The sequence below is a fragment of the Acanthochromis polyacanthus genome, chromosome 9 (genome assembly GCF_021347895.1).
Source record: "Acanthochromis polyacanthus isolate Apoly-LR-REF ecotype Palm Island chromosome 9, KAUST_Apoly_ChrSc, whole genome shotgun sequence".
NCBI lineage: Eukaryota > Metazoa > Chordata > Actinopteri > Pomacentridae > Acanthochromis > Acanthochromis polyacanthus.
In genome coordinates, this window is record NC_067121.1 from 26090780 (window position 1) to 26102933 (window position 12154).

At 41.0% G+C, this 12154-nt stretch overlaps 1 protein-coding gene across 2 annotated transcripts in view; it reads left to right on the top strand.

Annotated features, from left to right (window-relative positions):
* LOC110951754 (ephrin type-B receptor 1-B) overlaps window positions 1–12154 on the top strand; it is a 162967-nt gene that overhangs the window by 134444 nt on the left and 16369 nt on the right. The window contains exons 9-12 of one of the 2 annotated variants that reach the window (XM_022194981.2): window positions 893–957; window positions 7064–7252; window positions 8321–8568; window positions 9906–10121. In XM_022194981.2, coding sequence (XP_022050673.2) covers window positions 893–957; window positions 7064–7252; window positions 8321–8568; window positions 9906–10121 — 718 coding nt within the window. The remainder of the gene's footprint in view (window positions 1–892; window positions 958–7063; window positions 7253–8320; window positions 8569–9905; window positions 10122–12154) is intronic. The other variant, XM_022194982.2, reaches the window with a different exon arrangement.

Genomic DNA, 12154 nt, shown 5'->3' on the forward strand with positions numbered 1-12154 from the left:
ATAGAACTGCTTATTACATTAAAGCAGGTTTCCATTATATGTCTGGAAGAACAATTTTTTCAGTGAAATTATTTTACGTTTAAACGATTACAGTGTGGTTCTGAGGCATAGCTGTACACACACACACACACACACACACACACACACACACACACACACACACACACACACACACACACACACACACACACATATATATATATATATATATATATATATATATATATATATATAAAATGTCCAACCTGCTTACTTTTTCAGAGCATTTATTAAAGCTATAAAAATATCAATAGATTTGATGAGTAGCCTCTTGACCTGATTGTTGACAGCATGTACCACGTACAGGCACTGATTATGATAATGATTAATGAAGGCAAAATGCTCAAAACGTATAAAAAACAATAGATTTCATTTAAAGGAAAGCTACATTGTCACACTTGAAATGTAATTTTCAGTTCCACGGTGAACTTAACAACTCCTACTTTGCCCTGTTAAGGCAATTTCATTTTGCAGCAGTTTGTCACATTGTCACATTCCTGTCTTGCTCCACTTCAGACATATGAAAGTCAAATTTTCTGCAGTGCTGTGTGCAAGTTTAAGCAAGTAAAGCGTTCATCAAATGGGCCAGGCTCTTTTGATGCTGAGGCAGAGGAGACGGATGAAAAGGAGAGAGATCCTATCAAGGTCTAATTAAAAATCAGCTCATTTTCATAAACTTCATTTGCCGTTGCTAACCTTCTGCAACTGATTCAATTTCAGCCACGTCGTTTTCAGGCCATACAGAAAAACAGGAACAGTAATAAGACCTTATTTACTCTTGCTTTCATCTAACATCTCTTATTCTCTCTCTGTCTCTCTCTCTCTCCTTTATCAATACTCATTACTCCCTTAGGAAAAGAGCATACACCAAGGAGGCAGTATACAGTGACAAGTTGCAACATTACAGCACGGGAAGAGGTGAGTCCTCTTTAATACTTGCAGATCATCTAAGCTAGTGGCTACTTTTTGGTGTCATACTTGTGTTTTCTGTATCTCTATATCTGAAAAACGGCTTCCTTGAGCATGTGATTATTTCTGAAACACTTTACTTTTTGGCTCATAACTACTGGACTTTAGCCTAGCCGCGCTAGACCCATGCTCTGAAGACGCAAGGGTCTAGGCACGCTCGACAGGGAGGGAGGCGGGCTAAAAGGTTGTCTATCAAATCACTCTGCAGCAACTGGGTAGGTATACAACCAATCGGCGCAACGAATAGGCTCCTAGAGTGCAGGAAATCAGAGGATGTGGTAGTTCGGTGAAGCCTTATTTATACAGTCAATGGGTGAAGCTCAAGTATATTACAGACATGTTAACAGAAAAATTATTCAGAGTCGGTGCTAATGGAGCTCAACGACTGTTGTCGTTTTTGTTGTCGACCCTGGCAGAGAATTACATTCATTGCCATGGGTTGTCTAGCGCAGTTAGGCTAACTGGACTTTTCACGATGGGTAGATTCATTCTAATTTCTGAGCAGAACAATATTTTTACTACTTACCGCTACTGCAATGGCAACAAAATTTGATGGCACGTGCACATTCTCTATTGTCACCCCACTAGAAATTTGGTGCCATTCACCCTTGTAGAAATTCCAAATATCCCCAAGCAGGATAACAGTATGCACATCCATTTCCTCTTTCAGCCAGCCCTCTACTGCTGTGAAATCTCTTTTTAAATGTAAGACATGTACGCAAGACCTGTATATGAAGCATTAGTGAAATGAAGGTGAGGCAAAACTGAAATTACATCAAGTGGCAGGTGTCTGTGGATGTAAATGGCACTTCTCTTCTTTTACACCGTGACGTTGACTGACATCTTTTAGGAGCGTATGATAGCCATGATTGAGTCATGCTTTAAGCACTCTCTGGGCACCGAGCGTAGGCCTGGAGGGACACAAATATAACCTCTGACAAAAAGACCCACTCACTCACACACAAAAGAATGTGCATAAGTTTTGTACCTCAAATGAAAGCCCTATGTACTGCCGACCTAGCAGTCTGAGAAAGGGCTCGCACAAGGGGATTGAGTTTTGTTGAGCCTGACACAGCAAAGTGTTTCAACACATTTACTTTGTGTCACTGCTACAAGAGTGGCAGCCTGGGGCTCATTAAAACTGGTGTGGACAGAAGAGTCAGTTTTGTCACAGGCTGTATTTGGGGAAGCCTAACGCAATTAACATAAGTCATGCAAATACACAAAAGATCAGAGACGCTTGCAAGCCTAATTGTCAAATAAGCAATTTGAAGTGAAGAGGAAATAAAACGCTGATAAGGGATCCTATTCATAGGTTTACTGCTTCAACCATCACAATGCCAACACTCATGAAGTTTTCCCCCACCCCACGATGCATTGTTTTCTTCTATTCTCTGAAGATTTGACTGACAGTTTTGTAATTATGGTATTCGGTGCAACAATAAAATAGAAGCGCTTGGCCAATTGTTTTGGGTGTACCTCCAAAAAGATGCGTTGCCAGCTTTCACCCAGCTGTCTGCCATTCCAGATGTTGCCACACGCATCTCATGACATCTCTTCATTTCCAGCCCACCTACAGAGGGATGCTGCTAATACTGTAGAATCAGTGGTGCAGCTGAGTGGTCATGGTTACAAAAATCAGACCTTTAACGGTACAGCAAATACTGGGTGTGATGTCATAGCAAGCAGACTGAAACACATATTTATATATATGTATTTATTTAAATTTATTTACAGAAGTATAGCCCCTTGAGATAAACCATCTCGTTTTCAAGGGGGTCCTCTATATATGTGAAAAGCGGAGCAGAGTATATATCAGATATGCTTCTGTAGTTTGAAGTGCATCAAGGCTACGGGTCACTTCTTGTTGTTCATTTTAGCTGTCCAGTGCATCATCAGGATGACAAGTGCTCATGACCTCAGTCAGTGGATTCAGAAAGTATTCAGACTGTTTTACAATTTGCATGCTAAACAAAAAAGATAAACTGAAACTTTTCATTCGTTTAGGTATTCAAACGTTAAATTCAGTTCTTCAGAGAAGCCTTTTTGGCAGAAACTACAGCTTCAGGTCTTTGAGGTTAAGTCTCTACAAGCTTTACAAACCTGGATTTCGGCAGTTTATCCCATTCTTCTTGGCAGATCCTCTCAGACGCTGTCAGATTGGATAGGAAACATCTGTGAACTGTCATTTTCAGGTCACCCCACAGATGTTGTATGGGGTTAAAGTCTGGGCTTTGGCTGGTCTGATCAAAGACAAAATTGCAAAATGTCTGCAGTATTGTCTTGAATGTGTGGTTTAAATAATTATCATGCTTAAGGGTGAACCATCACCCTCTTCTCAAGTCACAGCACTCTGTAGCAAGTTTTCTTCAATGACCTCCATGTACTTGGTAGTGTTTTTTCTTTCCTTCATATCTGGCCAGTGCCTGTCACTTTCACAGAGAAGCACACCCATAGGTTGATCCTGATACTGCCATCCTTCACCAGGGAGATGGTATTTGCCAGAGTGTTTGGTGTTTGCCAGACATATTGCTTGAAGTTCTGCCCAAAGAATTTTTGTCATCAGACCTTAGAATCTTTTCCCTTATGTTCTTAGAGTCCCTGAAATATAATTTGGCAAACCGAAGCAGCCAAATGCTTTTCGCACCGTAGCTTCTGCACAGCATCTCTACCAAGAAGAACATGATTGATGGCGTGCTCGTGACGTGGTCTTCCCACCAACAGGTTCTACCATCTCTGCAGAGAACCTCTGAAGTTCTGCCTGAATGACTGTGGGGGTCATGGTCACCTCCCCGACTAATAACCTTCTCACTTGGTTACTCAGTTTTGCCTGACAGGCAGCACTAGGAAGAGTCATGGTTCTTCCAAATTTCTTCCATTTCACAATTATTAAGGCCACTGTGCTTCTGGGAGCACTCAGAGCTTTAGAAATGGTTTTACACCTTTGTCCTGGCCTGTGCCTTACCACAGTTTTATTGCAGAGGTCTACATAGGGTTCCTTAGACATTCAGTGTGAATTGTAGGATCTTATATACGCAGGTGTGTGCCTTTTTAAACTGTGCCCAGTTTGCCACAATTGGACTTCAAATAGGTTCTAGATTAATCTGGATATTCAAGCAGGAGTCTATTTACTGCTGGAATACTGTCTGAATCTACTGTATTACAGAAACCTCAGGGCATCAGAGCATTCACACATTTTCCTCAGTGCATTCATTCCCTTTTAACTTTTTCCTCACATCCACGATTGGCCAACATGACTTAATTATCAGAAATTTCTAAGTGCTGCATGTTTTGTTTATGCACAAAGTCTCTTTGCATATGACCACGAACGCATTTCAAATCACTACTGTTCAAACTCTGATTGGTGCTTTGTAGTTGCAGATGTTGCCTGTGCTTCAGCATCTGGTGCTCATACTTAACCAGAATGGGACTGGAAACCCATTTAACAGAGCTAGTTTTTGTTAGATGCCAAATATGTTTAGACTTCAGTTTTTTTCTTGCCACTGCATATTGCATTCATACATGTGGATTCTCAAGCTTAAGCAGAAACGCTAAGCATCTGCAGATTGTCGTGACATTTGTAATTGCCCTTCATCATCCTAAACATGATCATATTTTAGAATCCAAAAATAAGTCAAACACGTCATCACTGATCAGATTTTTACTTTTGAAAAACAAAAGAGTTGCAGAAGGCACCACATGCCTGATAAGCCCACACAAACATTTCACTGTCTTTGTCAATGTGACTGTTAATCCCATACAATATTTAGATCCCTTCTGTGATTTCCATACTAATAAGCCACACTGTGTGTCTGACAAATGATTTTCTGACATCAAACGATGGATAATTAGTTTGTGTTTAGGAAGGAAACTCAACTCATTATATTCAGAGCCACAGAATAGATTAGCGTGCATCTTAGACCGACATCAAATGAGAATGAATTCACTATAGGGATATGGTGTCCTGCAGTTGTTTATGTTAATTTCATTTAAGTGCATAATCACATAAAACATATAGTTGCCTTATACTGGTATTGCTAAATTACAAATGTTGTTGGGCAAAAACAATTAAAGGAAATGATGTTTCCTTGGTGAAGGCCTAATGTAAGAAAGAGTCCCTTTTACTTAAAAAGACGAGCATTTATGGAGCTTCAGTTTCATTCCCAGACATTGCCGTTTGTCTGTAGGCAATATGTAAATTCTGTGTAGGAAGACCAGTAATTTGATTGCAGCCATTGCCAGTAATAGATTAATGTAAGCATTACTGCAGTGCAGTTGATTTGTGGATACATTAGGGTCGCTCAGTGAATGAGCAGGGCAGACTAATAGCAGGGTAAATGTCGGACATTGGTGAAAACAACATGGTTAAGTGTAGTGAAGTAAATGGGAAGATATAACTGTGGTCAACTAAATACTCTTATTTGGTCAATTGTGCCATAGACCAGTGTTTTTATGATATCTAACCTAAATCCAATAAATTAAAGAATTCATCAGTTTTCCCATTGAAGTGCAATATGTGTCTTTGAAGGAGGTATAGAATTATGATGCGTGTTATCTATGCCCATGAGTCATTGTAGCGACTGTGCAATCTCTCCCAACAGAGTTGTTGTTTTATACACTGGCTAAAAATAGAACTGAAGTTTGGATACATTTGCTTCATACACTCAGATGAAGAGCCTATGAAATATTAAAGCAGGAATCTATTTTTTTTATCCAGTGGCCATAAAAAGATGAGTCCAGTTAACCAGAGCTGCACCGGAGGGATGGAGGGAGATAAACTGTTTGGATTTTAAATTATACATGAAAGTGGGCTCTGGACTCTGAATTAGAAAGGCATGGGTGTATGTTTATTTGGAGGTATGTGAGCTTGAGACATTGAGTGTATGTCTCCTCATGTGCTGCATACTGGTATGCTCCCCACAGAGTCCCACCCAGAGGTGCTGCTGAGTGAGCAGCTTGGCGACACTTGTAAATAGAATGACTTTATGGAATGCAAAGCTGTAAACCCTCTGATGGATTAACTTGAATCTAGTCTGTATGGAATCTCTAATGAGCAATTACACTCACACAGCCAGGGTTCAAGGCAATTAGTGTGGTAACTAGATTCAGCTTCTAGTCAAGAGCAAGGTGAGGCACCTTGATCCCAGGACTTCTGTCTCTGGAGACCTCTCTCCTCCCTCTGTGTGGCTTATGAAAATGACTAGGCACAAATTGACTTGATGGAGATGGGCTTATTCCAATCATGGCTGCCAAGCTTTTGAATAAACAGCTCTGAGAAAAAGGGATGCCCTTGGGTGTCACTGTGGAAGTGATGATTTGACGTCTGGTTGCTCGCTGCCCGTCTTGTGGCAGAACATTGAATTTGTTTACAAGTGTCCCCCCCCAACCAAGCCCGTCGACGCAGAAAATCGGTGCACTGTTTGCACACATCTGAAGCATGTGAACTAAGCTTACCTATTGCAGAAAGGCATAAAGAGCTAGTTGATAGCATAGTGGTTTTATCTCTTTATGAGCTCCTATAGGGAAAAGGCTGCAGGAAAATTGGTTCTACCACTATCAAAGAGAAGATACTGCTAGGGTAAGGGATAAAGGAAAAAAAAAACAGCCTACATTTACCCTTGCTATATGTTCTCCTCTGTCCCTCTATCCCTTAATCTTTCTCTCCGTGTATATGTTTCTTTCTGGTCCGTTTCCTCCTTCCAAGTACTGAATCATCAAACAGCCATTTTGTCATCTGTCTATACTCGTTACCGAGGCTCTTCTGTAATCATGCACCTACAGTATTTAATGCGTGCATTAGACGTTAATTTTCATTTACATATTGTTGTGCTCTGGCCTGTGTCTGATGAGGACTATAGAGCAAATTGAGGTATCATCATTTGCCCCTGTTAAGAGCTTGTAGTGATTGTAAGTAATACTGTGTCACACTGTGATTTAAGCTATAACTTGAAGGGCAATTGCATTCATCACCCATTAATGCAAGACATTACCCAAAGCAAGAAAAAAAAACAGTCTCTTCTTCTGGGAAGCTTACTGAGCACTTTGGTTGTTCTAGAACTCTCTTTGCGAGCCGACATGTCTAATTGCCCCTCCCCACTGGGCTGCCCGACCCACTTCTCAGGCTCCCCGGGAATGAAGATCTACATTGACCCGTTCACCTATGAGGACCCCAACGAAGCTGTGCGAGAATTCGCCAAGGAGATCGACGTCTCCACTGTCAAAATAGAAGAGGTCATCGGTGCAGGTAGGTTTTACAAAACAACCTGTGCTCGTGTGTGCACTTTTGAGTGGTTTCTGTGCACAGTGTGAATGTGGATTGCTAAGGTTTTTTTTTGTTTTATTTCTGTGTACAAACAAGTTTAGCCTGAATCTGTTCAAGGTCACAAAGCCCAGCCCTTTCGGCAGCCACATCAAATAGGAACATGTCAGGGGCCTGTGTCAAGTGCACTAGCAGTATATAGGCCAGCTACCAAGGGACTTAATGGCATTAGAAATAACTCAAGCCTTTCAGCCTATCCCCTGTGCTCTGTTTTTAGGATCCTGTTGGTGTTGCTCTGAACATGTTCTACCTTGCATCATCCCTTTTTCAATTACTTTACATGTAAAATAGGTAGAGACATTTTGTTTTCAGCCCTTGTTCTCTTGTGCACTGTTAAAATGTCTATTAAAATGACTAACAGGTAATTAGGGGCCGATTGCTTTGAAGTAAATTCTGAGCGACTTGAGGCTTAAATGACTTCATCTTTAGTAAGTCCACATGTCTTGAACATGTCCCTTTGCTTTAGACCAGACACATCTTTTTTTTTTACAGCCAGGAGGACATGCTGACACCATATGTGTTGGATCATACAGAGGCTAAAATACCCCTGGTAATACAACCGAGCCTGGAATAGCTCCTGAACACTGGCCTGCTCAGCAAGCTAGGTGTGAGGAAGTGACAGCGATAGGATGGGAGTAAGGATGCAGGGGGACTAACTAATTAAAGATTTCCGTTTTTGTTGATTTCACTGTGTGGTGTCTCTGCACGACACCAAGGTGATAATTAATCAAATGGGTTCCAGATATTTACCAGATAGCGCTTACCCCTTATTCTTTGATTGGGGAATATGAAGACACTTGGCAGTCTTTTAGGACAGATTACTGCTGTGAGTCAAAAGAGACACACTGTTATCTCTAGAAGAGACTTGGGCAAATAAATAGAGATTTAGATCTTATCAGTTCTATTAAGCTTTTTTGCTGATCATGTCTGAGTGGACAAAAGTCGTTTTTTTTTTTTTTTTAAAGTAAAAACACTGTACACCTGTGCAACTAGGTGAATTTGGGGAGGTGTACAAAGGTCGCTTGAAGCTGCCTGGTAAGAGGGAGATCTATGTGGCCATCAAGACCCTGAAGGCCGGCTATGTTGAGAAGCAGAGGCGGGACTTCCTGTCCGAGGCATCAATCATGGGCCAGTTCGACCACCCAAACATTATCCGTCTGGAGGGTGTAGTCACGAAGAGCCGTCCTGTCATGATCGTCACCGAGTTTATGGAGAACGGTGCTCTGGACTCCTTCCTCAGGGTGAGTGATTTTTTTTTTTTTTTGTTCAATAAGTTGCAACAGTTACATCCAAAGTCATATGTGGGGGTTGAATAAAAACTTAGCATTATGAGACTGAGAAGCAAATTGGAAGTAAATTGTTAAGCGATCACAGAAAAAGGAGCGGGTGCCAAGAATCACTCCTAATACAAATTGGAATGAGTCTTCTTAATCTGCCCGGTGCCAATGGAGGATTTGTTTCATGACAATGTATATGATTTCAATCATTCTTAATTTGAAAATTTCCACACTAGCTGGCCTTATCAGACCTTAATTTCTCTATAAGGCCTGGAGCTATTAATGGACTCTTCACTCTTTCTTTTATAGTCATGATTGAGCGGACATTGAGCTTAATCAATATTCAGCTCGCTTTTTTTTTTCCTCCTTCAATCTCATGGATTGGTGTTCTCTTCCACTTTGATCTAGGGTGGGTTTAAATGGGCTCTTTGAAGTTGGCTTTGCTAACCGCCACATCCGACTTGTGTTTCCATCGATCTCTCTTACCCTCTTATTTGTTACTGTGTTTCGGGGGTTCAAAGCTTGCTCTTCAGAGCATTCACACAGGGGCAGGAGCACCAAACGTGGATGCTAAAGAGATGGATGCCTGCATGCCTGAATGCAACAGTGTTTTAACATCTGCAATGAGCGAGATTGGCTTCAGGAATCCATTTTGCTCATTTAATATAAGTATACTCTTCCTCTGGACATTAAGAGGATTAGAAATGCAAGAAAAAAACTTGCTGTGTTGATTTTGTGACGGCAAAGGGTAATCAACAAACAATTCCCCACAAGCAATTAAAAGGAAAAATAAGCTCGAACTCACAATAAGAGAAAATAATTGCCTCAGAGATTTTTGTCATTTATGTAGGTGTAGGTATGACAACATCTCTGGTCCCCATGTCTCCCATACACATGTAACCTCTGGCTGGATAATAATTATTAACTGCAAGGTTTTTCTAAATTCAAGGAAGAGGAAGAGAATCTCACTGAGAAGCCTTGATGCCAACTGAATTTGTGAAGACTACATGTAGCCTGTATAATACATCAGAAAATTGTACAAAAATGTAATTTATTTTTGCACTGATATTTCTTTATAGACAATCAGATTCGAACAGTAGAAATTATAACGAGCCTGAAAATTTTTAGTCAATACAGTGTCTGTGACTCAATGAAGAACCAACATAATTTGTTCATTAAGACTAAGGCGGCTATGTTAGGATTAGCTGAACTCTCTCCGTTCTTCAGTTATGCAGATTTATGTTAATCATGGCAAAGATAACATCTTAATAACCGTTTTCATTCGTTTTCCTGTCTTCCAGCAAAATGACGGTCAGTTCACAGTGATCCAGTTGGTGGGAATGATGCGTGGGATCTCAGCAGGGATGAAATACCTCTCAGAGATGAACTACGTCCATCGTGACCTGGCTGCACGGAACATTCTCGTCAACAGCAACTTGGTGTGTAAAGTGTCTGACTTCGGCCTATCTCGCTACTTACAGGACGACACCTCTGATCCCAGTTATACCAGCTCTCTGGTGAGTACTTGTTATGCTTGTCTTTTATTTTGCATGAATTCCCGAGGTAATCTCCTGCATTCATTTAGTGGGCATCTGTATATAATTCTGCATCCAAACTGTTTTTTTACTGACATACAGCAACTGGAAAACGTCACCTATCAGTCTAATAAGTTTTGACGCTGACGCCGTCTCATTCTTTTTGAAGGTCTTAGAAACCTTTCACCTTTTCAGTGCCTTTCATTTTATATGAGCTGTCACTCTCTTCTTCCTCATCCTCCTTCCTCCTCTACCCAATACTCTGCAAGTCACGGACCGGAGGTCTGTCACATCTTCATTAGTGTGGAGACAAGCCTCCTCTGGGAAGGCTCCTCTCTCGTTGGCATGCCCAGAGTGCAGAGAAACCAAAGGGCATTGCAGCCTCTCAAACTGACATCTCCCACCCCTCGCTTTCCCTCCCTCCTCTCTTTCACTCCTCATTCATTATTACTGGGGCATCATGGGAGGCTTTGGCTCCTCATTAACTCCTCCACGCTACAGATCTGTAATTATTAGCAGCCATCGTTAGTTCATCTTCTGCCTCTCCTCTTCCTAATTCAAAACACACTTTTACACCCTCGCAAACACACGGTGCAGGTCATTAGGAATCCTGACATGCCTCGGGTTGTGTGTGTGTGGGTTTATGTGAGTGTCTGAGTGTTAAAGCAACGGTGTGTACATGCACAGGCCTGCGTGAGCACGTGTGTTTGCATGTGCTTGGATTCATGTATGTGTGTCAACTCATGGACTCTGCTTTAAGAATTTGCTGTAAATTAGTTATTTTTACTGCTCATACACAGTGTGTTGCTGGCTGCATTTAGTAAACTATAATGGGCTCTGCAGGTAAAATTGGCAGGACAAAGAGCATGGTATTGTTTTATTTAACCTATAAGTAGGTTAGACCAGATTTGAAATAACCATGCTCTTTTTGCATTGCTTTTTGTTTTACCTTTTATTTCCTGGAGCCATGTCCTTTATTTCACCTATCCACTTCTTATTTTGGGTTGACAGCCTCCAGTGGCCCTACCCAGCCCTTCATAACATTGTTACCTGAGAACAGAGCTTTTCACTTGTTTCGTAAAACCGCCTGGGGGGGGTCTCTTTCTGCAAATTATTCATTGTATACAATGTGAATGTACAGCTTTGTAGTAGAACAGTATATATTATGAATAAATATGAATACAATCTGAATATATTATGCTATAAAAAGGAGCCTATTTTAGGACCAGCTTCAGAGGTATTTCATCACATGCAAAACCTGAGATCAAAAGCTTGCAGTCAAATAGCTTATGAGTCAGTGCTACCCAGGTATGAAAGGAAAGTAGCAAAGTAGCAAAACAATAATATGAAACACTAAATGTAGTTTTGAGTTTCATTTCTCCTTTTGTGGCTGAGCTTAAGTAGAGACTGCTTAAATGTTATTATAAATTATATGCATACATACACTGTAGGCTGTAGAGTGATTGCAAGGTAAGCTACCAGTTGACAGGAGGTGGTTGCCCAGGTGTGAACAGTATCAGTGCCATAGCAGCCAGTGGAGACAGGAGTTTACATTGGTGTGACTGAAAGCTAATTGCTCCCCAATAATAGCTTCATTTGTATCCTTGACCCCTGTGGCTAAATCTTGCTGAATGGATATTATTTTTGCAACAAAGAGGAGCAGCACCTCTGTTGTCGGCGCCGGTGAGCCTGGTAATAACACAGGGTGTACAAGGTGGGGATTGGATTATAGATTGCGGTTGGCATTTTGATGTTGTTTAATGCAAACTCTCCAAAGTCTGCTCGAGGGCATTATCTGGAGACTTCACAAAGCAGGTGATTTTTGAAGTCTGAACCTGGGGAACTGTTTTGATGGTAACACACTCAGATTTTTCGATGGTGTGTTTTTCACTGATAGAGATTTTAAAACAAGCACATCAAAGCTTTGGCTGCGCTTCACTTTCATACCGAGCACTGCGTCATTATCATAAGCTTACAGATGAAATCTTCAGCTTGCTAACTATTTTTGTTGTAAA